This window comes from Thermobia domestica, chromosome 9 (assembly GCF_964235325.1).
Source record: "Thermobia domestica chromosome 9, izTheDome1.hap1.1, whole genome shotgun sequence".
Lineage (NCBI taxonomy): Eukaryota > Metazoa > Arthropoda > Insecta > Zygentoma > Lepismatidae > Thermobia > Thermobia domestica.
In genome coordinates, this window is record NC_137462.1 from 194220111 (window position 1) to 194247191 (window position 27081).

The following is a 27081-nucleotide window of genomic DNA, read 5'->3' on the forward strand; positions in this document are numbered from 1 at the left end:
ATAGCTAAATTTTATCTCTATCAAACCCTCTTCCAGGCTCACTTATCCCGAAAAAAAGAGTTATCATTATTAACTTAAAATGAACAGTCTCTATCATTTAAGAGAGCTGCCCAAATAAAATTAAGCAAAATATTTTAAAAATACTACATCAAAAAAATAAAAGGTAGACTCCCTTATAATAGGAATCTAACTAAAAATCCTTAATTCATCCTATCTAAAAATATCTTAATTTCCTAAGATTTAAAAAGAAATGATAGGGTATATCTCAGAGCCGACTACTCATTGTGTAAGTCCGGTTGAGTGGTAGAAAACTTCATCCCTGCGTCCCTTCACTATTGGAGGCGCAGAGGGGTAAGGATCTCTGGGAGATGTGAAGAAGTTAGTGGTTGAGAAGAGAGTGCCTCCCCCACACAACATGGACCGTATTTATACGATCAGCCTCCCAGCTCACCAAGCATCCATATGTTTATAAAAAAAAATCTTTTCCCACGGCTACTTCTTCTAAGGAGAACAGTAACTAAAGTGCAAAATACTGTATGTGAAAAATCTTAAAAAACAATTAAAAAAATTCATGACAATTAATATAATCAATATACTATAATTATTTATGTAAATTATACAAAAATTAATGTGTAGATTTTTAAATCAACACATAATAACCTTTCCTAAAAGAAAAAAGAAAAAACTTTAAAAAAAGAAAAAAAGACTGTTTTACCCTCTGAATTTCCAAAAAAGTCCTTTATGCAAAAGTTTTCATTTGTTCCTGTGTTATTAAAAAAGTCACAGTTTATAAATATTCTTATAACACTATATACACTCTGTCACTCACAAAACACTTCACTTTGAAAAGTTCACTCACTCTCCACTGAGTTTTGACTCTATTAGTTCTTCCCAGTCAATATCTCTCCCGGGGGTTGGGGGTGTCCCGATGCTCTCAGTATAGATGGATAAATAGTCATCCTCTTCTTCTATAGGAAGCTCTTGCTCCATCTTTTGCCTTTTTCCTTCTGGTTCATCCTTTTTTTCTTCTTCCCTTTCCTCTTTTCTCTTTTCTTCTTGTCCCCTTAATTTTTCAATTTGCTGAACTAGACTAAGGGGAAGGTCCCAGTCTTTTGTTTCTGCACTCGTCGATTCTGGACCTCTGGGCTGGTTTTCTTCCCTCCTCTTTCTTTTGTTTCTATTCTTTGCTCTGTCCACCTGGAACAAGAGCTCGACATCCAGACTCGGGAAGGCTTTCGGTCTGGCCGATACATATACGTTTCGGTGATTCATTGGTAGTTTAAAGGACATGTTGACAAACTAAGCGAACCAACAACAACAAAAAGAAAAAACTGCGGTCTTCTCAACTCCAGAAATTAGTACTGAATGAGGAATTTTAGAATTCTCGTTCTTATAATCACATGGATCTGCCCAGTTCCCATAGAAAGATATTCAATAAATCCATCTTAATACTTTGTGAACTGTTTCCACTAAAAATATACGAGAGAAGCCTGTGAGTAGTCTCCAATTTCATTTTCACATTTCACTTGTCGAAGGGTAAGAACCCACCCCTTCGTCTCTTATTTCCATGACCTCTGGTTCTGTCTTCAGAGAAGGTTTCCCTCTAAAATTTATTACGGTTCAAAGTTCTTTTTCTCTGGTCAGAAGTCTCACATTTGTTCCCTCAATTCTTCGGCTATTTCTCTGTTTCCCTAATTATGATTAACTCTCTTCTATTCAGAAAATAGGGGTCACAGAGGATTTTGGGAAGGAAAGAAAAAAAAGTAAGAAAGTCTGTTTCAAAAAAAATTACCTTAAAGTACTCTAACTTGTACATTTATACTCTTACTTGTATCGAAAATTGTACGACATTCTAGGCAAACGTTTTGGAGTAGCAATTTCTTTTTCTGTTTCCTTATTTACAAAGTCTGGTTTGTCATAATACTTTTTAAGCTGATCACAGTTAACCTTCAACACTGTTTTTCGAACTAAGTCTTCAATTTCATAACTATTAGGAGCGATTTTGTTCTTAATAACATAAGGCCCCGTCCACTTTGCTAATAAACCTGCTGTCTCCCTCTTTGCGGCGCACGACACTCTTATAGCTTTTAACCAAACTTTATCTCCGACATTATACGGATTCTCTTTCCTTTTAACATTATATTTTCTTTCTTGTTCTTTGTGAGTCCTTTCTTGTACTTTTAACGCTAATTCTCTGGCTTCAGATATTCGTTTAGCCGTGTCTCTCACATAATTCAATACATTATTTTCGTTCTCCTTTACACGCATCTCATTAGATACTAATTCAAAAGGATCCCTCATTTCTCTACCAAAATGTAAAAAACTCGGCGAGAATGAGGTGCTAGAACAAACCTGATTGTTTATAGCGAATTCAATTTCTTTAATATTATTAGGCCACTGCGGATGTGATTTACAGTACATAGCTAAAAGCTGTTTAACTTTCTTGCAATATACTTCGCTTTTATTACCACAGGGTCTATATCTAACAGTGTGCACCTCTTTAGCTTTCAATAGCTTCAGGGTATCAGACCAAAGCTTATTTTTAAATATTGAATGATTATCAGAAACCAGAACTTCATAAAATTCGCTTTGACAAAATACTGTCATTATGCAGTCGCACACAGCTCTGGCGGAAATCTTTCTTAATGGAAATATTCTAGTAAACCTTGAGAACGCATCCGTTGCTATAAAAGCATACATAAAACCTCCTGTCCCCTTGACTATTTGACCCAGTATATCTACATATAGCGTATGACCAGGTTTGGTTACTAGAGTACTGCTCATAAACCCCGTATTCTTACTTGTAGACGATTTAAACTTCGCACATGTCTCACAAGCTAAACAATAGCGTGTTATGTCTTGACTCATTCCTATCCAACTAAACTTCGTCTGAGTTTTCAAAATGGTTCCTTTTATTCCAGGGTGTCCGGAATAAACAGAACTATGCAAAGCTTTCAATACAAGATCCCTTAATTTACTAGGAACCCATATAACAAATCTAGCATCATTGGTTACCTTATCCGTAACTATTCTCTTTAGTAGGCCATCGACATCAATAATTGATATTTCAGCTAATCGTTTAATCCGGCTATACTGCTTTCCCTCTAAAACTATTTCTTTCCCACTAAAAAGCTTTATTATTTTTCCCAGTTCGTCATCTTCTCTCTGAGCTTTCTTAAATTCTTCAACGTTAACAATTTTATCCACTGTTTTTTCTTCTCCGTGTGAATCTTCATCTTTTTCAAGGAAAGGTAATTCTTCAAATCCTCTTTTTATTTCCTCCGAACCAAAGTTATGTAAAATACATCTCGGTATACTACTAATACCTTTCTTCTTTTTTCTTTCTTCTTTCAAACTGCCGCTATTATAAAAAGCAGTTATATAGACTTCTTCTCTAGGTAACTCCTGAAAATCAATCAATTTTCCATCACTCATTTCGAGTTTCAAGAACCCGTTGTCTCCGACGTCCTCTAAGGGATAATATTCATTCATTAAATCATTTCCCTCATATTCCTCCGGGATTGTGTAATCATCCTGTATGCGACTCAAATAGTCTACATACAGGGCCTTTCCCTTTAAATGTCTCAAAACAACAGGATATTTACTAATTCTATTTATCCATCTGCAAACAACAGCAGGTACTTTGGTAGCTTTCAAAAGAGGTAATAAAGAAATGTGATCAGTATATACGAATACTGTGGGTGCATTCAGCAAATATTTCTCAAATCTCTCTATAGAGATTAATATCCCAAGAAGTTCCTTCATTGTAGTATTGTATTTCCGCTGAGAATCTGTCAGTTTCTTAGATCCATACGCGATTACTCTGAGCTTCTTTCCATCTATCTTTTGAGAAATCACAAACCCCGTCGCTATATCCGATGTATCCACGAATAGGTAAAATTCCTTATTTAAATCTGGCAAAAGCAACTTCGGATCGCTTTCAAGGATTTGTTGCAGTTTCTTAATAGCATCTTCACATTCAGTTGTCCATTTGAACTTTTCATTTCTACGCAAAAGTTGGGAAAGAGGAGCAGTAATTTTCGCCATGTTCGGTATAGCTGATCTGAAATAATTATAAAACCCCAGGACTCTTTGTAGATCTTTGATACCCCTAGGTCTCTTTATCTGTCTGGCCATCCTAACCTTTTCTCGATCACACGATACACTCCCGTTTTCTATATGAAAACCAAGAAAATCGAAAGATTTCACAAATAACTGTACTTTGTTAAAATTGAGCGCTATATTCGCTTTTCTCAATTTCTCAAATACTATTCGCAAATCTTCTAAGTGCTGTTCTTCACTCTCACTTGCGACCACTACATCATCATAGTACACAATTGCGGTCTTAAAATAACATTCTGCAAGTACTATTTGCATCATTCTATTCAACGTATAAGGTAATGTACATAATCCGTAACACCCACGGGCATATTGATATATCCCTTGACATGTAAGCATGCCTGTGTATTTTTGAGAATCTTCTGCTATAGGTATATGTCCATAAGCATTACAAATATCAAAAATTGAGTATATCTTCTTCCCCCCAAGGTGAGCTATAGCTTCCTGTATGTCAGGTAATTGACTCTTTTCAGTTTTCGTAACCCTATTAATATTTCTCGCATCTAATATAATTTTGAAAGATCCCGATTTCTTTTTGTGTAATAATGGGCTACTGAGATATTTAGTAGGCTTTTTAACTATGATTCCTTGAGACTCCATCTCATCTAGTAACTGGCACATAATTCTTCTTTTTTCTTCTGACAAGGGTCTTAATTTAGCTGTAATTGGCTTATCTTCCTTTAGCTCTATATGATGTTCTATAACATTAGTTACCTTAGGTTCTTCTGAGAAAACTTCTCTATTTTCTATGAGCATTTCAATAACTCTCTGTCTAAATTCTCCACCTATGTCTAATTTATTTACTATCGGTTGTAAATATCCCTCTATTTTTCTATCAAAATCTAAAATTAAATTCTCTGGGAAATCACTATCAAATAAACAAATCGGCTGTTCTATGTCCTCGCAATACCATCCTCCTCTAGAAAGATTTATTACAATCCCCACCTTCGAAATGAAATCTCTTCCTGCCAGAATTTCTCGCAAAAGTTTTTCGAGAATGATAAATTTGTGTTTAACAGTGAAATCATAAAATTTTACTGTCGCTGTAATTTCTCCACACGCAACAGTGGTCCCATCGGCTACTCTTAGGGTCAAGGAATTTTCTTTTACTTGCCCCCCATTTTGTACCCATTTATCTGCGAGTTCTTTAGAACAAACCGAAACAGAAGCCCCAGTATCCAGTAACATTTTAGACTTTACGCCAAAGACAGTACAGTTGATAACAGGTGCTCTAGTCTTGCTAAAGACACTTTTTTTCTCCTTTCCCCGGCTACCCTCGCCGGCATCAAAAATCCGTTTTTTGGGATCACAGAATTAATGTTTCCTATTTCTCTATGTTGGGATAAGTGTCTTACTCTGTATCCCCTAAAATGTTTTCTCTCTCTCAAATTTTCTGTCATTTTTTCCTCTTGGAAATTCCTATCCGCTACGCTAATTCTATCTTCTTTTCTCTGGACTCGATCCACACTTTTTCTATCAACCGGCCGTATCATTCCGGTGAACTTCAGTGGCTTTGTTGATTTCTCAAAAGGAAAATTTCGCTTTCCGTCTTCAAATGTCCACGAATTCTGCGAAATTAATAAAATCAATTTCATTTCACTTATTAAATCTCTACCGCCGATCAAGTCATGAGCGAGGTCTCTTAAAACATGCAATTTTACACGTGCTTTCCTTCCTTTCATGTAAATGTTAACATACATGACACCTACAGTTTCTGTTTCTCCCTCCGCCAACTGTAATTTTATTTTTTCTTTCTTCATCTTTGCACCTTTCGTTATAAGTTTCTCCGCTAGGGATAAATTTATTAATGAAATTTCACTTCCGCTGTCAGCATATAATTCAATACTTTCCCCCCAAATCTTACAGAGAATAAGCGGTTCTTTTACTGGATTATTCACTTTCTGGGCTTTATTTTCAGAAGGATGTGTTTTCGTATGAACCACAGAGCTCTCCTTCTTATTTTCTTTTTTCTTTCTACAAAACTTACTAACATGCCCCCGTTTGTGACAAAAATCACAAGAAAAAGTCTTGTTTTCACAGCGAGAATTCGTCACGGTTTCCTTGCGGTCATTCTGTCCACGCTTAAAATAAGCAGGATCAAGAGCCGAGGGTAATAAATTACTTCCCCGCCCCATTTCTGCTCTTTCTAGCGCTGCAATAGGATTGCATGCCTTGGGTGCCTCTCGTTCGGGTAGATATAATAATTCACTCAAAAGAAGATGCTGGATCTTCAAACTTTCGCTTTCTAGCTGTTTCAGAGTTACAATTTCCTTGTTATATAACAGCTGTCTGAATCTTGGGTGAGAACGCTCCATAATGAAATCGACCTGAGATTTCTCATCCGGGGGATCTTCTAATCTGCTGAACATAAGCGCTACATGTCTCGTGTACGAAGCTAAAGATTCGTCAGCCTTTTGAAAATTATTTTGCAATTGCTGTTTAATCTCTTGTTCGTAATTGAAACTAAAATATTCTTTCAAGAAAGAATTTTTGAATTCCTTGTAACTAGAAAAGGGTTGTTTAAAAGCAAACCAAACTTTCCCGCTTTTCTTCAATGTTCGAGGGACAACTAAATCCAATAGCTGTTCATCGTTTAACTTCTTAGCTTGCTTAAATTCTTCTAATTCGTCTAGATACGCAAATGGATCCTCCCTAGGAATATCTCCTGTAAATTCAGGTAGGTTAAGCCTAATTTCTTCCACCCATTTACTTTGACTAATATTTGACTCCATTTCTTCATTATCTCCAGCAGAATTACTTCCTTCTTCGCGCCTGTTCTCTTCCCTTCTTAATTCCTGTATCTTAGAAATTATTTCTTCTGAGCTAACACCCTCTCTATATTCTAGCCCAAGTGCTTCGCAAATAGTTCTTTTATCTAGTCCCGTTGCCATGCTTAAAAACTTTCCCGAACGTAATTTCATAAATTGATGCTTCCCTTAAAAATTATAAACTTCCTCTCACTTAGTCTCTATACAAAAATAATTTTCACTTTGTCCCTGTTCGGGCGCCAATAATATGTGTCGCTTAACTATTAAACACATATATAATTAGTTCTCTATAATATATATATAGTTGATAATATATTACATATATACTTTCAAGTGAAAATTTCGCTCCTTCCCGGTCTAATCCGGGGAAAAAAGAATAAAAAAAATTCCTAACGGTTTCCTTGAATAGAGCTACACAAGTAACAGGAAAAATATAGAGACTATTCAATAACTTGTGAATCAATCTTTGTTTTTGCGAAAATTAAACATAAAAAAATATAATTATCTTGGTTTTAATTCTTTAATGAGTTCCCTTAAATTCTTTACAATTTTTGTACAATTTTTATACAATATTTATATTCTTGTTCATATCAAATTATATTTTTCGACCTACTATCTTTTAGGCCGTCAGTTCATTTAGCCGAGCGGCCAATATCCATTCCGGAAGAGGACTCATTCGATCCCCGACCGAAGCAAACCTAGTATTATATTTGTCGCCAGCTTACTCGACTAGACGACTGTTAAAAAATGGGACCTGGTAGAAGACTCACTCGATCTTTTACAGGTTAAAAAAGAAATTACTCTTTCAGCTTTAATTCAGCTGTTCCTACTTAAAATTTCTTAAATAATAGAAAAAATCCGCAGCTATTCATCACTCAGATAGCTGGGTTAAAAAAATCAGAAATGTCCCCTCATTTAAGAGACAATCAAAAATGTTTATCTAAATGCCCCCTCATTCAAGAGACAATTAAAAAATTAAAATTCTAAATGCCTCCTCATTCCAAAGGCAATAACAACTCAGTGAATGCCCCCTCATTCAAGAGACAACCACAATATTCTAAAAAAAAAATCCGCAGCCGACATCATTCAGGCGACTGGGTACTAAAAAGCAAAAAAAAGAACAGCGCCTCCTCATTCCGAAAGCGGTTCCAAAAAAAAAACCTTTATCTGGTTCGCCGTATAACGACCGCCATCACCTATTAAAAAAAATAGCTAAATTTTATCTCTATCAAACCCTCTTCCAGGCTCACTTATCCCGAAAAAAAGAGTTATCATTATTAACTTAAAATGAACAGTCTCTATCATTTAAGAGAGCTGCCCAAATAAAATTAAGCAAAATATTTTAAAAATACTACATCAAAAAAATAAAAGGTAGACTCCCTTATAATAGGAATCTAACTAAAAATCCTTAATTCATCCTATCTAAAAATATCTTAATTTCCTAAGATTTAAAAAGAAATGATAGGGTATATCTCAGAGCCGACTACTCATTGTGTAAGTCCGGTTGAGTGGTAGAAAACTTCATCCCTGCGTCCCTTCACTATTGGAGGCGCAGAGGGGTAAGGATCTCTGGGAGATGTGAAGAAGTTAGTGGTTGAGAAGAGAGTGCCTCCCCCACACAACATGGACCGTATTTATACGATCAGCCTCCCAGCTCACCAAGCATCCATATGTTTATAAAAAAAAATCTTTTCCCACGGCTACTTCTTCTAAGGAGAACAGTAACTAAAGTGCAAAATACTGTATGTGAAAAATCTTAAAAAACAATTAAAAAAATTCATGACAATTAATATAATCAATATACTATAATTATTTATGTAAATTATACAAAAATTAATGTGTAGATTTTTAAATCAACACAGTGTTAACTTTCGTCAGATGTTACTTTTATTAAACACAATTAAAATTTTATTTCTCGACATTGACGAAACTAGAAGAATTGATTGAAACATTTTTCAACCTTTTATTTAAAAGTTATTGTGTCTTTATGCAACACCGAGTTTATGAAGGACGTGGGATCTACTATTATCGGGATCTAACCACGAACGGGGCTTGAATTCGGTGCCATCATAGTGTAGGCCATTCTTCACCACTATTTCGCCTCTATGAGCGCTGGTTGCAGATCCTCGTAACCTGCTTTGACTCTTATATGATTCAAATGCAGTTTCATTGTTTTATAACAGATAGGGTTGTCATATGTCCGTATTTTATACGGACTGTTTGTATTTTTAAGTCCGTGTTTGTATCGTGCAAAGCATGGAATAGGAAAATGTCCGTATTTGGCAGTTTTTGGACCTGCCCGAAAATTCCTAAGTCGGGAATCGCTAAAATCTTGGGCGAAATTATATTTTTACTATTGATGTTGGTGGCAACACTGTTACGTGGCAGATCAGAACCGCCGTATAATAATAAGTTATTTTGAGAAATTATATTACAGTCTAATCATATATTTTTATTTTTGATACAACGTATGTTAGTTGTTAGTTAGTTAGTTTTTTTTTTTAATTTTGGTACTCCTGGTGTGATAAAGGCAAATACCGAAGTTACTAATGAATTGAGTTGATTTTGAGTTTAACACCCCTTTCATCAGTGAGGCTATATGAGACGAGACCAACTGATTAATGTGGAATTCGAACCACACGATCTCTCGCTGGGAACCGAACCCCGGTCTCCGACGCCAAAGGTGTGTGTGTGCGGTAACTGCTTAGCCACGAATGAGCTCCCTGAAGTTACTAAATTAATGTAAAAGAACTATGTTTTCATCATACAACTTATATTTTAATTGCTGTTAATAATGTGGGTTATCTTTTTTTTTTAATGCCTCATTTTTCCATTCCAGAGTTCTTTTGGTTAATATACGTAATCTAATGGCATGCTTTGTTACATTTGTGTTAATGAAAAAATATATAAAACATATTAGTTTCCAATAGTGTTTTAAGTATTACAGTAAACAATCATGTGACAGTCTAAAAAGGAGATTTTTAGATAAAAATGTTCAGTTGGCCACCGTATCTTGGATGGATCAAAATATTATGACAACCCTAATAGACTGTACTGTAGTAAATTTTTTTCGAACACTAGCCTAGGACTTAGTATATTAATTACAAGTTTTGAACATCGATATCAGAAATTACTATAGAAACACTGCGATTATTTCGTGTTAGTACGTGCCATTGGCGCTATGAAGTTTACAAAACTATTCTACACAAATTATATATATATATATATATAATATACAAGTATCTTCAATTCTTCATAAGGGATAAATGAATGCTTAGAAGTAATTTCATTCCCTCTGTTTTTTCTTCCCTACAGATAGTGAGAAAAAAAAACAGAAAACAAGATCGAGAAAAAACGAGAAAGTGAGATGTTTGAAAACGTTGTTGATATGAAAGCAATTTTGTTGAAAGTATATAGGAAAAGTTTGTTGGAAAGGGAAATAGGACTCCAGGTCGTAATGGAATGAGGATAAGGGTGACTGTGTGTGTGGTGTGTGTGTGTGTGTGTGTGATACTGGAGAGGGAATGCAAAGATAGAGAGGGGGAAGAGTGTGTTGAAGTGAGAAAGAAAAAGAAAGAAAGAAAAAAGCATGAAAGTGAGATAGATAAAGTTGACACTGTATTGCTGATAGAGGAGGACAGCGGAAGCATTTTTGATAGCTAGCAACTTGATAGGTCCAATATCACTCTCGTTCTCCATGACTTTCAGATATTATTACGTCATATCTACTAACTTGTAATAAAACTTCAGTCGAGTGTCGAGCTAACAGAACAAGAAGGAAAGTTGAGAACTTTCCTTGTTCTTTGGAAATATATATATTTATATAAGATCGCTAGGTCGTCATCACTTTTTCTCATTTTATGATACTAAACGGGAAATCTGAGGAGGAGTTTTAGTTGCAACATAGTTCATTTTACACTGTCATTATTAGTTTTAAATCACTTTTTCAACACCAATTTATCTCTATAGGGAAAGACGAATTTTGGAATCGGTGTAGATTGCCGCCACTACTACTGGTACTGACTCGATAAATTAAGCTAGTCTCCTTAGCCTCTAATCTTGAAAGGTTTCTGATTTTATCCGAGGCCAAATGAGTTTGTGGTGGGAAATATTGTCTCTATTGGTTTCCTCCTCTCCTCCCACATTCTCATTCTATCAATTCTTTCATCATCATTCACTTAGCCTACAAGACATAATTGTGTGATAGAAAACTAGAAATTTTATATGAACTAGCACTTGTAGTTCGAAAAATTATTGGCGTGCATTCAACTTACTGATACATGGTCAGCATATCAATTCCCAATGTGTTTTATTAATTCTAATACTAGGTTTTTTGTAGATCAGAGCTTGCTATTTCTTGTTGTCCAATTGCTTCATAATGCTGACAAACTACCGTGACAACCGAAACCAGACTCTCGTCCTATTATTCCCACATTTTTATATGAGAAGATTGTTTGCGTATATATTAAATAGACCAATGTTTAGGTAAAGTACCACTAAGTACTAGAGTGATTGCTTTTGAGCTTTTGTAATTCTCAAATCTCTGTTGGAATTCACGAATCATGCTTAAACTGTAGTTCCACTTCTGTACTCTTTTGGGTACGAATTATTGGAAGTGAGTGCCACACCAAATTATGTTCATTACGGAATGAAACATGCTAAAGAAAACTTTTGGTGAGATGAAACTGCGTTTTTCTCTTTCCTTGTAATATCATTATCGACTTTTTTCAATAACAACGTCTCTAAATAATTCGTTACTTTAAACTCAGAAGTAACATTACTTTCTTAGTTTTTATTGAATTTTCTCCAAATATATATCCAAATTCATAGTGTATATATAACTTTATTTCCTAGATGGGACATTGAACTCCAACCAACTAATTATTATTATTATTATTATTATTATTATTATTATTATTATTATTATTATTATTATTATTATTATTATTATTATTATTATTATTATTATTATTATTATTATTCTAGTGTTTAGTTACTTCCATATTATGTCTGTATTACCTCTGTGTTGTCCTTGCAAACAAAATAAACACACTAATGTCAGGGAATCAAATTCTGAAATTAATATAATTTTTTCCATGTTGTTTTATAGGTTTTGCAGAGTGGTACTCAAAACCTCACACGCACTGTAGACGCCAGTACAGCGGGACTTTATTGGTGCAGAGCCTCCGTACCAGGGTTTCCTGAGATTACTGCAGAAGCCTATATTTACCTCAAGAGCCGACCTAAAATAATCAGTAAGAAGACTCAATTTGGTGTTCAGGGTGATACTGTCCGAGTGGAATGCATTGCTTACTCAATTCCAAAGCCTGAAAGGGTTGTTTGGACTCACAATGGTCGCGAAGTTGATACAAGTAAGTTTAAAATATGAACTAATAAATAATATGTAACATATTCGTGAATAGCAAAACATCATATCACTTCGTCATTTTCGCTCCGGTAGTTCATCACATTGAGATCTATACACTAGTAAGTGGTGATAATGGTTTAATTAAAAGTCCCATACTTGGCAGTATACTTGTATATTTCGTTGGTTACGAGTAAACTGAAAATATTTTTAATGTAATTAAAGGCCTTTTAATGTGTTCTGTAAAATTGTAGCAGATGGACACATCATGTTTTGCTATCCTCTTATATATTTTAAACGTATTATAATTATTGAATCGCACAATAGTTCGTTTAAGGTATTATTTATAATATAAATAAATATTCGTATATGAAGAGGTATAATATTTACGAGAGATACAAAACTATTTATTTTCTTTAATGCTTTCAAGTGAAATAATTAGAAAATAATAATAATAACAAAAAGAGATTATTGTTATTTTGAAGTATTTGTAACATAGGTATTTATATGATGGGTAACAGAAATATGGGACAATAGAAATGGGGAATGGCTAGAGGAATGGTCTTCATATATTTTCTCTACTTCCATCGGTTACTACCAGCGGTAAAAGTGAGGGGGAACGCGGGGGGACGTCATCCCCCCACCTCGAAAAAATATGTACAGCGTTCCCCTAGTTCCTAAAATATTATAATGGGCAAAGATAGGCAGGGGAACGTGACTACATGCTCGCGTATCTACTGTCCCCCAACTTTTACCCCTTGTTGCTACCGAGCATTGACTCAAAGATACAGTATTTCTACACTGTGTGTGTTCTCGTCTAATGTTTGCTTTTGACTATGGGCCTAATGTGACGTATCATATAGGGAACTACTACCAAGTGGAAATCAAAATTCTTTGTTGTTTATGTCTATCGTTATCTTTCTTATTTTGAAACTAAAATGTATTAATTTTCCTTAATATATACGTGTTTTGTTTGAATTGAAATTGTTAATATTTTAAAGGCTTTTACAAAACCTTCAGAAATTATTTTTCTGTATTCAAAAGGCACTTGATTATAAGGGGAATATTTTTTTCAAAGCTAAAGAATTATATGAAAATGTTACGTGTCCGGTAAAATGTAATATTTTCCATTAGAAGTAAAAATTATGTCGCTTTAGTGTTTCAAATATATATGCAAGTATAGTCCACGTGATCCGAATTGGCGTATGGCATCAGCCAAGAAGCTTTCAGTGCGCTGTTACTAAACCTTCAGGGAGGAATCTAATAATTCATAATTGATTTTGTTCTTATTTGTGAACAATTATTAATGATTAGATTAGTCACTGAAGGTTTGGTAATAGCGCACTGCGAGCTTATTGGCTGACGCCATACGCCAATTCGGATGGCGCGGAGTATAGTTCTTTATGCTAAATGTGAATGTATATTTTCATGTGGTGCTGATTTCTTTAACTTTGGGTTCACGTTTCGTATGGCTGGATAGAGACGTTAAACTTCAAACAGCGATCAGTTTGGTACTTGAATTTTATACATGGTGAATATACATAATACGTTAAAATTTCCAACAAATTATACCTTTTTCCTCGTTTCAGATGATCGTGACTACTCCATCTTGGAAGATCCCTTACCTGAAGGAATTAAGAGCACACTTGTAATCAGGGAATCACAGGATTATCATTTTGGTCTGTATAATTGTTCAGTCACTAATCCGTATGGTACAGATGTCGTTGAAATCAATCTCATTCGGCAGAGTAAGTATTTTCTAAAGCCAAGACGAAATTATGTAGTAATTCAGTGAAAGCAGTTTAGTACATAGATTTTAATACATTCGCATCATTGTCATTATTACATGAAATACATTGATACTGTGAGGTACTGTGGATCCGGCTCTTCTCATGTTTAATATTAGGTATCGTGATTTTTGTTAATGGAATGAAATTATTCGTGAATATAATGTCACAGTTTTTAAATATGATTCGTATATGCCGTTTAACATATGTATCTGAACTACTATCCAAGTTCAAAGATGTAGCGACGGTTGTCATGAGCTCAGGTATCTTTTTGTAGCATCAGCATCAATATTTGAAATTCAAACCTGGATTAAATATAAAAGCGTACTATTACAAGCAATTTATTTGTATAATTTTTCCTATACAATAGAAAATTTCGTAATTCAAGTACTTACAAAAACTAAAGGAAGTAAATACGATCAATATAGGTGCGTATGAACCTTCATATTAATATTAGATTATTAATTCTATACTACTGACACCTCTTCACACTCAGTTTTCAAGGCAATGCAAGCGTTACTGTCTCTAAAAAGTGGCTGTTTATTTTTATGTATTTCAATACAAAATCGTATTTTCGCTTTTTTTTTTTTTTTATTTATTTATTCTGTATCTTAAGCAAATTGGCATATCCTGGTTGCCTTCTCATGCTTCATTTTGCTATTTCAAACTTATCACTCAATATAACCAATTCTTTGTCATCTTCGTTTACGTGCGTTTCTTCTTCAATACCTAGATTATACGGTCGATTCTCATTTTTATATACTCCTTTAATGTTCCTCTTTCACCTGTCGAAAACTCCACTTTCCTTAGTAATGAGTTTTACCCTTTTTACATGAACCTTTCTTTTTTCTTGCCTTTCTTCAATATTCTTGGTAGATCAGTGAGCGTATTTAATATTCCATTTGCTTTTCTTCATTTCACTATGACTTCTCCACATCATAGTTGTTCTTTGTAGCTTCTTTCCTATTTCAATTGATTTCACCTCCATATATACAGTTGTTTGTTCTTAATTGCATGTTCTCTGAAATTCCTGCATGTCATCATATATTTATAGTGCTTTCCTACCCACCCATTCGTTGTTAAACTAGTTTGCTTAGACACCTTTTTTAAACATATTTCCCTTTAACAATAAATTTGATTTTGTTAGCTGCGTGTTACATATTGTATCTTTTTCCTTTTTATCCTTACCTTCCCCCTATTTTGGTCCAGGATAGTTTTCTCAGTTGTTTATTCCCTTCAGTCAACATAATATTATGATCTGAAAAGGTCTGGTATTAGTAAATAATAAATGTGGTGTAACATTTTAACGGAAGCCTGGCGAAAATTGTTGTGTGTAACGAAAACTGTTAGTAATAATTAAAAAGTAAATTGCTCTGATTAAATGAAAAATGGTGACACATACTTACTGAAATTAAACAGAATGTTATATCAGGTGGGCATAACCTATACAACTTACAATTGTTGTTTATTGACATCTTAATACATAATAATACATTACATGTAATGGTAATAATAAGTACAAATTAACAAGATAGTAAAGTTAGAATGGATCAACAATGAGCAATGGCAAATTAAGAAGATAGTAATCAAAATTGATCAACAATAGGCTTTACTGTATTTTATTTTTATGTAAGTTAATGAGTAAGTTAAACTTTATTATTACCTTCTTTTTTTTGTTTCTTTACAGAGAGTTTTCCATTGCTGATGATTTTGACTGGTATCATTGGAGGTGTAATTGTGATTATTGCGATTACGATGGTGATTATTTTGTGCCAAAGAAAAACAAAGAAGCCAGAAGGTAAGAAGAAATGTGGATTATTTGTTTCAGTTACACGATATTTAATGTGAATCATTCTAGATCAAGTTTTTTTTTTTTTTTTTGTTATTAATAAGAATTACAATATTAATTAACTTTAATTCTATGACCTCATTTGGATCAGCAATATTACTAAAATTTTAGCTAGATACTCTTTCCTAGTCAAACTTATCTCTGTGTTCTTCAGTTATTCATTCTCGCTTTCTATAGTATTTGCGTCTTCATCACAGGAGACCCTGATTCGATATCAGGTGAAAGCTCTTGTTGTGATTCCGACCTCACGCTATGCTATAATGCACGTCTTATATATTCTCGACGTGAGTAAAGAGACGTCAATCTCCAAGTTAATCAACTAGTCATTTTCACCTTTGTGTGAGACATCTAAATTCTTGAACTCTAGTCCTCATTTTATGTAATCTCGCTGCTGATAAGGAACAATAAACTAACCAAATAAATACAAAGTTAGTCTATTCTCTGACAATTGTGGATATTCTGTGGAAAAGAGCATACATGGGATTAATAACGAAATTCTATGTTGCCTTATATTTGCGAAGTTGGTTCCTAGTACTTATTGGAAATGTTTCGCGGCTAACTAACTTACTGGAGAAATGTTTCAAGAATCCTTAACTCGTTCGAGAAACATTTTGTGTAGTTTCTTTAATAAAGTACAATTGAAACAGTAAATATTTAAAAAAGAAGTAGAAAGATTACTGGTTATGCTACTCGTAAATAAATTAAAGACAAATGAAATAGGTTAACTTAAAAATTCATAGATACTTATAATTGATGGGTGAGAAAAATAACCACGTGAAAATTAAAAAAGAAATGTTTTAGAACTCCTTAATCAAGCTTGCAAATCTAGTTTGAGAACCACCTCTTTATGCTACAATGTAAACAGTCTGTTGTGTCTGTTTTACAGAAATGGACCGAAGATTGTCTCTTGGCAGTGGCAATGGGTTATGAGTTGTAATTGCGATTACCATTACTAATAACACATGCAAAAGTAAATTTACTTGCCTTGAGTATATATATATATTTTAGAATTATCGTGGTGATGTAGGCCACAATCAAACTTTAGTGACCAAAATTTAATCTGATACTGTACTGTATCAGAAATTAAATTTTTGTGGAAATAAGTAGATGAACTTCAAACATCGTACTTACCAAGACATCTGGTGAAGGCGTTATTCTACAGTATGTTAAAATTTCGAGGCGTTAACATAATATAAATGATTGTAAATCAGAAACTAATCTTTTCCACATGAATTACGTGTTTACAGTCAGAAAAAGAACAAATTTAGAAAGAAAAGAAAAGAAGAAAAAAAGAGAAATAGCAGAAGCAATAAACCATATGTGATCTAAAATATGATTACTATTAGTAATATTTTTTTTTCTTTCTTGACTGCCACACAATCGAATAATGAACAAGATTCTAGATTGAAGATATTTCATGACTTAGCGCAAAGTTTAGAAAAGGCAGCGGAGTTTCTTCAAGATTCTTTCTAATACATTCAGAATTCAAGATATAAAAGAAACTTATATATTTAATTTAACTTTACATTTCCATACGCACATGGTATTTTTCATGACTTGTAGATCATTTTCTGTATGATTTCAACTTGAAAGACTATGATGGTATTGAACATACCTTCCGTACAGTAGGTACTAAGTGAAGTGTTTCTGACCAACATTGTTACTGCTTGTCACCTCTTTTAATATAAGGTATTACTTACCTCTCTTTCCGTACACATTGTATATACTTTAGGTATGAAGTTATATACGTATATAGAGGTTTACGTATCTTTTCTTACTATTGCAGAGCCGGAACCATCAGAAAAGCAGTCAAAACAGTCCGATAGATCGTCCAACGACTCTGATCTGAAGGTTGAAATTCGTACAACATCGTCCTTAAGTAACGTAAACGAACCCGATTCGGAGCACTGGGAAGAGAACAGCGAAGCTCCTCGAATACCAATGAATGGAGGCGAAAATATTTATCGATATTCAGCCGACTATACTGAACCATCATTTCCACCGAAAGCTGTAAGTATTCTTACCAGTCCCTATGATTATTTAGTATGAATGAAATTGATATGTTTTTTTTTAATGAGTTTGTATTTTTTAAATTAACTTTATTATGGATATTTTCTGTCACAGTAGTCTAAGGAATTGCCATAAAAGACAGTATGATTAGAAGCTAAAAATTAGTATGTAAATAATAAATACAATGACTGTTGATGTGCTCGAATGCTACCTTCCTGCAGATCTTTTCTCATGAAGTTTTGGATCTCTCTCTCTCTCTCTCTCTCTCTCTTTTTTTTCTTCCTAGGAATAATTTGTCAAGGAAATTCGTGTTTTCAAATTACTACTGACATCAGAACTACTAAAGTAAATAAATAAATATTGGATACTTGTAAGATAGAGAAGTCCATAATTATTGATTTTACAGTATTTCAGCTCTTCATGGGAGAATAAATTATAGCATAGATGATTGTATTTTAAAATAAATAATTCATTCGTTAGAAAATACATTTAATATTATATACTATGCTTTTGTACTTTATATAATATATAGTATAAAGTATATTGTATACTGTGAAAGGTTAACTGTGTCAGATTAATGTAGTTGTCCAACATATACTTACTTAAGTTCGTTGGCTTTACCTTATTAATTACAATTATTTGACAATCGAAAGTTTCCACAATTCATTTTTCACTGCGTGAAGTCACTAAGTCCTCAGCAAAACTACATGTTTGTGTCAATAATTTTGGAATAAATGTTTCAATTTGACGTTCACTTTATATGAAGGTAAACTAAACTTAGTCCATGCATTCCCGCGTTTTATATAACTATGAGTTAAAATTGCATATGGAATGTTATTCCTGGTGAAAGCTCTTATGGTTTGTACTCTACGTTAAGCTGTAGTCCATGTCACGTATATGTTTGATGCTCAAACGGAACAATAAACTCTAATCGTTCTCACCTTTGTATATTGAAATAACGTCACCGTTTCTTTAGATACGACGTTCTAGAGATACGATAGTCTTATTCTAGAAGTGCGATATAGTGTATACATCCTATGTTAAACTCTAGTCTGCATTTCACGTAATCTCACTGCTGAAAATGAATGATAAACTCCAAACAAACTAATTCAAGGTTATTCCATTCTATATATCCTTTAGGGAAGAGCATACATGGAGTTGGTACGAAATTCCGCTCTTCATTATATTTTCACCTTACATAAACATCAAACAATTATTTAGTTTTCTTGATTGTATGGGTTTAATAAAATGATCTCCAAACTATGTGCAAAATTCGTTAAAATCGTTAAAAAAATTCGTTAAATTCGTTTAAAAAAAAGCTGAAGAACTTTTAAAAAAATTGCCAGCAGGGCAGAGATGTGGATTTTCACAGATTTCATATATGTCATTGAGAGTGCATGTGGGGCTTTCTTGGTGGACAAAATCAAAAGGATTATGTTACTAGATTTTCTTACAAAAATAAAGCAAAACTTCTATTTCACTAGATTTTTTTCTAATCTGTAGTCTAACTAGTAAATAAATTTCAGTAAAAATATGGCCTTCATGTGAAACTATAATTATAGAATATGTTAAGGTGCACAATTAGTGTAAAAGAAAGAACGGTAAATATGGAAAATCAGTTTGAGTAATGTTTTCTTTGCATTCTTTAAAAATCCGTTGGTCAGGCCTCTTAACTAAGAACTAATCATACAGAGTATATAGCGCACATAAAGAAATATTGAATGAGACTTAAACGATGTGGAACTTTCTGAAAAAATACAATAAACTCCATAAAGTAACTTTTGAAAGTTGAATTTAAAATGGTTCTTATGGAGATATTTCTTAGGAATTTTCGAATAAAACGCTACAAAGTGTTAAATCTTCTTCAGTTTTTTTCCATCTGAGAGTACTAACGAAAGAATTGCTTAATTTTAATACGGATAATCTCACTTTGAATAAGCTAGTAAATGCAAGAGAAAAAAATGCAGTTTCAGTATCCAATTGCGTGTATTTCCTTTATTTGCCTTTAATTGCCTATCATAATGAAGTCCTATACTATATATATAGAAAGATCTCCTCTCTACCAAATTATTTGATTTTAGTAAAGGGAATCTCAGCTGGTCTTATCAAATTTCACATTAAATATCCTAAAACAAATATTTTTTTTAATAATACTTGGAGTATTGTATCTACGTTTTTAGTATGTACAGTATTTATGGTATTGAAATTACGGAAAGTAATAAGTTTTAAACACAAAAGATTTTAACCGTTTTGAGCTTGAATTGCTTTCTTTTTGATTCTGAGAGAGAATTGTTCTAACTATTATTAACTATTAGATTGAATTAAGTTACAATAGGAGAAAGATTACTAGAACTAACTGAAAATATGTACGTAAAACATCCTGTGCTCTTTAATACAATAACGCTATAGAATGCAGTTACAAAACATATTAAACAAAGTTACAAAGAAATTTAAAATCACTTTTTTTTTTTTTTTTTGCGTTGCATACCTAGGTATTTTAAATACTGATATATTTTAAATTAATTTACTGTATTTATCCTTAGTATATGTTACATGCATTATTAACATCTGGTGTAACTATATCTATTTTAAGATCCATGGCAGTTATTTAATTATTTAGTGCACAATCAACTCTAATCTTATGATTGAATAATTAATGGTAAATGATTTGTTAACCACTGTTCAGAATTGATTTATTATGCTTAATTACTTTAATGATATTAATGTAAATGTAGAGCATTAAAGTGTAATTGATAATTATGAGAAGATTGAATAAGATAATTCATGACTTTTTTTTTTTTTTTTTGCCTAATCTAGTATGGAAAAGATTATCAGGGACGTATCTGAACTACAAATTACAACTTAAAAAAATAAATCAGGCACAATTTATACTATACAACAAAATATTTTGGAACCACTAAACAATAATTATCTTTTCTAAAAATAATAATTTGAACATTATTATTATTATTATTATTATTATTATTATTATTATTATTATTATTATTATTATTATTATTATTATTATTATTAATATTATTATAGATACGTCTTTGATGTTTCATAGACATTCTTTTGTTTTATTGCTAATGTATGTAGTAATATCTAGATGTGATGTATGTGATTATAATCTCTGGAAGAGCAGAGCTATATCATAATATTGTTTCCTCTTGTTGTTTTTTATTATATTTTGTCTTCGGTCTTTAATACTGTAACTCTCCTTTGTAATAGTGACCTACTACAAATAGGGTTCCATTGGGTGTGAGTATATTTAAGCTACTCACAAAAACCTTTGTGCTTTGCATGAAGTGTTTTTTTGTAATTCAGTTTTTTTTAAAATATATAAGCTATATAAAACAAACAGCAAATTTCATGAAAAAGAAAATCCTTCAAATGTTTCTATTCTGATAAGTAAAAAAAAAAGTTACAAAACTCCGATGATACCGCATAGATAATTTTTAATAGGAGATGTAGATAAGTAGTTTCCATTTACCTTCTTGCAGGCTTGATATTTATATTAGACCAAATTTATGGTAGCCAATAATTATTAAATATAATTGTGCATGTGCCATTTATTTTTACAGTTTTTATTATTAATTTTTTTGAAGGTATGAAGTAGATATAGACCAGGAACTTTATTTTTGAAGGTTATATAAGTAGATATTATTTAAAAAATAAATTATTGCAAATTTTCCATGAAAATGTCACTAATATTTGTTTATTTTGTTCTTGTTCGAACAGGATGGTCAAAATAACAATGGATATGTTCCATATGTGGACTATTCAAGAGATTACAACCCTCCTCCACTAGAGGGTAGTCGTAACTCTTTGTATGGATCCCAGTTGACTCAGCTTAACAGTATAGACCCTAGATACTCAGCCACATACGGCAATCCTTATTTACGAACTTCAACCACCTCTTTACCCCCACCACATGTGACTTCGTCTACTGCTGCACCACCTCCTCCTAGTACAACAACGTCTCCTGCAGCAGCAGCGGCGGCAGTGTCGTTTGCAGCGAGAAATGGCGCTGTGCCTCAAGTGGCCAGGTTACCTAATTCTCCGACATCACAGTACATTATACCTACTCAGGCCCCTGTTAAACGAGGTACGCTAGCAACGCATGTATAACCAAACGAGAATAGGAGGTGTGTTGATAGTGCAGTGAGAGTGAGCGTGTGTGTTCATTGTGCAGAAGACGATAAAAGTTTATAAGGAAAATGGTGTGATTCGCTATGCAATAATTAAATTCAGATAAAAACTATATATATACGAAATTATAACAATAGACGTACTATAGTTCGCACATTGTGAATATTTTACAAAAAACTACTATAAAAAATGTTTTTTAAATTACAAGAAACTAAAAAAAATAAACTGGTGTATAAATGTTATGAAAGACTTACTAAAACAAACAAAAAGACTTTTGTGTAAATAATGTATATACAAAATATACATATGATTATTTATAAAAACAAAACATGTATAGTGATGTTGAAGGCTGGTAAAGTGCTTTCATGTTTTTTTGTCTGGAAGCACTACACACAATCATCAGAGCTTCCAAAAAAAAAAGAGATATATTTCTTGTTTACAGGGACGTTATATCAGAGAGTAAGAACATACCAAAGATTTTTTTTACATATGTATTTCAATTTTAAATAAAGTGTGAAGTGGCTAACAGGAAAAAAAATAATGAATAGCAAAGGGGAAAAAAGGTTGAATATAAACATTGTGTGTATAAGAGATCGTAAACATCAGGACTAGTCCAATTTAATTTTTTTTAAGAAAAATAAAATTTAAAAAGTTACAAAATTGACATTTAGACAAGCTAACTGCCTGATAACTGAGACTGAAAAAAAAACTACAAGAAAATAAAAAAAAAGATTGATTTATTTTATAAACGCAATCAACGATATTTGTGCTCAGATAAGTATTGTTTTTTTGTTTTATTTGTGTAGTACTAAATGAGAAAGTGACTAAATGATTTTTATGAGTATATATAAAGAAAAAAAACTCTTGCAAGAGTTACTTAATTTCAAAAATTACATTGTTATTGTAAGCAATGTATAGCATACTGTGATTTAAAAGCAAAAAGATTAAAATATTAATTGTTTCCTATGTTATATACATCTCTTGTTTCCTCCCTGTGTTATATTTCGTCTCTTGTGCATCATACTGGTTACAAAATTGCAGGATTAGTTCTTTTTTGGTATCTATAGTTTTAAATGATTAAAAGGTAAGAACCATTTCACATACTATCTCATATCAAAAATTTGGGAAAAGAAAATTATAATTTGCTCAAATTATAGTGTTGAAGAAGTTTTTGTATAAAGTACTGTCTAGCCGATCTCCTGCACAAGAGATGAAAAACTATTTTGTCAACAATATTTGTTCTAAATTGTGTTTAGCGAAAAAAATATGTATATATACATTTTATGCATATAAATGGATATACATATATCCGTATGTATTTTGTTTACTATCACATGCTTATTTGTATATGATTTACGTTGTTTTTTTTTTTTTTGTTTCTTCAAACTATGTACGCATTTATTTCTGAAATCACACATTGAAAGGACATTTAAATATTACATTATAATGCTTAATACAGTTTTGAATTAATATATAGATATAATGTGTTTTCCAAGACTTGTAGCCGTTTACCAAACACACATTTGGATATTGAATTTGTGTGAAACATATATTTACGTACATAAATTAAATAAAAGCTTAAAAGCTTAAATGGAAATTAAATAAAAGCTTAAAAAAATAGGCATTTGAGAAGTAACATTTAAATGTTTGCAATACAATAATAACATATCAATTGATAACGAAAACGTAATTTAAAAAACAAGAATGTTCTGAAATCAAAAAAATATATTTGTGTGCGAATTTAACAAACACAAATATTTTATATAAATTTGTGATGTGCAAAATTAAAGGAAAAAACCTCATGATGGCTAATATTTTCAATATTATTATTATTATTATTATTATTACTATTATTTTGAATGGATTCTAACGAAGAAAGTTTACAAATTTAATGTAATTGAAATTGTAAAATACATTTAAATGTGTTTGGTACTAACCGTCCACCATTACTGCAAGGCATTTGTAAGTTATAATTAAAGCCACTTCAGAAAAAAAATGCACTCTCTCGATTAAACAAAACAAAACAAAAGAATATTTTTTAAAAATGTAAATTTAACATTATCATCTCAATGCCTGCAGATAATTTTGGGAACCCGTATTATAAAATAAAATATTTGGTTGAAGAAGTGATTTTTCTGAACTAAAAAAAAAAAATAAACAATATAACTGCACAGTCGTAGACTACATTTCTTTACCATTTAGTAATACACACGTATATATAATATCAATTATTACCATGGTACGCTGGTGCTGTGTAGAAATTTTCAAGCCAGTTTCTGTATTAAATAATTAGAAATTTGCTTTATTATTGTTATAGTAATAATAATATTATTATTCATGTTTGGAGAGAGATTCCAAGTGTTAAAATAATAATATAAATTATGGAAAAACAAAGTATCATTCGTTAGTGTACAAAAAAAGTTTATACGCTATTGATGAGCATTATGGAATGAAAATATTATACCTAAATATTGTGTTTTTGGGAAATTAGTTTATAAAATAGGAGACTAAAATCTTTTTTTTCAAAATCAGAAAGAATGATACGTTGTTTTCCCATAATACATTGTACTTTGTGTGTTTCGTTTTGTTCAATATCTTCTATTTGTATTTTGTAATTGGAGAGAAGAAAAGTTTTAAAAAAGTAGAAAGAAAACATGTTTCTGTATTATATACTAAGGTCAAAATCAATTTGAATTATTGTTATTATTACTATTATTATTTTGTGCGAAATTTATTTATCACTGGATATATTATACATATACAAAATACTGTGTGATAGGTCATTATAAGAGAAGCATATATTTTTGCAATATTCGAAGAAGCAAATGCTGTACTGTTATTGCTCATAAATGTAGTAACCATATCAAGAAACCTTTCCTTAAGAAGATAAATCAAGAAACTACATTTTTTGTACAACACAAAACAGAAATGAGGTTTCTTCATTATTTGTTTTCATTTTTTCTGTAACACGAAGAGGCCTAACGATGTATTTTCCCCTTTATTGCGTAGTATAACCATTTATATATTTTTTGCAAAGGTTAAAGAAGTGAAATATATATATATATATATTCTCTATCCTGAGAAAGTGTCTCTCGTATGAATGCGGTGGTATATATGTGAATGTGTTAGAGTATATGTACGCGGCTGTATGTTTGTTTGTATGACTGTTGTTTCTGTCTGTTTGTATGTGTGCATGGGATAAAGTGTCCATCGAAGAACTTGGTAAAAGAAATGTGTCTATGACTGCGCAAGAACAATGTGTAATATCATTTTTTGTAAATAAGACTTTTATATGTCAAATAAAATGATTGACAGTTGAAGAATTGCATATCCTGTGTTTCTTTTTCTAAGGTACAAAAATGACCTTTTATATTCAACGACTAAATTGTCAGAAAATACAAATTATCCGAAAAGTCTTTACCTCATTATATTTTTTTTTTTCTCCTTGGGTTAATGATGGAAATTTGAAAATCATGGCAAATTGTTGGCAGTCAAGTTTGTCTTGAGGTATCTTCACAGGAGCACCTTGAGTTGCACATAGCACATCTAGTCAATATTCGATTTCATCCCATATATTGGCTAACATTACCAGCAGGATAGGTGCAGTGGAGTGGATTTCCTGTATTTTAATGTTGCATGATCAAATAGTCGCGTTGCGCACATAATGTCTGTCACATAACCCCAGAGAAAGGAGAGTAATGTCAAGAGAGGGGTGTAGGGCAAGTTGTCGATCCACCACAATCAATCAATCATTCGGAGAAAATCGTATCAAAGATAAACATGGACCTCCATACCCGAATGAGGGGGGCACTATCTTGTCGGAAAATATCTGTAGAGTTATGACCTAGCAATTGGAGAACTACAAATATTTACAACATGTCTAGATATACGATTAATGGGGCGGTATTCTTGGCATGAAAGAAAGGCCGTACAATTTTATCATGATGAAATAAAATATCATTTCTAGTTTAACGTACGATGATGATGCACCGTGGCTAAAGGAGACTGTTATCACTTTGAATTATTTCTGATATGCTCCAGTAGATATTTTGGGTGGTGTGAACCCAAATTCGAACGTGAAGTCCTTACACATTACCACTTACATAAAACATAGTCTTGTTCTAAAAAAGTGAAAGATGTTTTAGACCATGATCCTTCAGATTTTTGCTAGTCCACGAAACCCAGTGAATCTATTTGCTCATACAAGCAGCCAAAAGTTGTTATGAGCAAACCAGCAAAGTAACGTCAGTGTTTCCATTTTGATATTTGTGACATCATATCGAGTACTTTGAATACAGCAGACTGCTTATTTAAAATTCAAATTTCCAATCACGACTTCATTCAACTCCTGAAAGGATATATATTTTTTTTTCGTAGAGGACAGAAATAGTGTTAGATGCTTAAGAAGTTTAACGTAAAGCGACATTATTCAACTTATTATACCAATGAGTATGATAAGTTTAAATTAGAACCCAGGCCGCTGCAGAAATACAAAAGAATGTTAACAAATGTAACTAACAACTATATTTTATTATTATTATTATTATTATTATTATTATTATTATTATTATTATTATTATAAATTCCAAGTATTGATGATAAAATAATAGTATATAAAATTAGATTGTTTGTAAAACAATTTCTGAAAAATTACTTTTGTATTTACATACTCTCAAAATTTACTAGTAAGATACCTATTGAAAAATAATAGAAATATCACATGATAAATCTCGAAGTGCAGTATTGGATGTTAAATTCAAGTATAAGTAGGTATTCTTTCTCTTCTCTTTTTAAGCAGCCTCATGTCGTGTGGAGAGTCACTGTAACGTAATCGGTAAACGCCCAGGGTTTGATACCGGTGGAGGTGGGAAATTTTTCTCATCCTACCCTCGTCACAATGCGACTCGAAGGTCCATTAACGGCCGAAGCATGATTCTGGCTAATCACCTTCACCATGTGCCGAAATTAAGAGTGAGTGTGAACCTTTATCTCACTCACACAGCCCATGGGGTCCATTAGACCTGTCCCGTG

The 27081-nt window shown here is 32.3% G+C and overlaps 1 protein-coding gene across 5 annotated transcripts in view; it reads left to right on the plus strand.

The window, feature by feature from the left end:
• LOC145660515 (irregular chiasm C-roughest protein-like) overlaps positions 1–25378 on the plus strand; it is a 745900-nt gene extending 720522 nt beyond the window's left edge. For all 5 annotated transcript variants that reach the window (XM_081725676.1, XM_081725677.1, XM_081725678.1 and 2 more), the window contains 5 exons: positions 11998–12259; positions 13842–14000; positions 15727–15837; positions 17675–17898; positions 21640–25378. In XM_081725676.1, the coding sequence (XP_081581802.1) occupies positions 11998–12259; positions 13842–14000; positions 15727–15837; positions 17675–17898; positions 21640–22029 (1146 nt within the window). In that variant the 3' untranslated portion in view covers positions 22030–25378. The remainder of the gene's footprint in view (positions 1–11997; positions 12260–13841; positions 14001–15726; positions 15838–17674; positions 17899–21639) is intronic.
• Positions 25379–27081: the final 1703 nt, after the last annotated feature.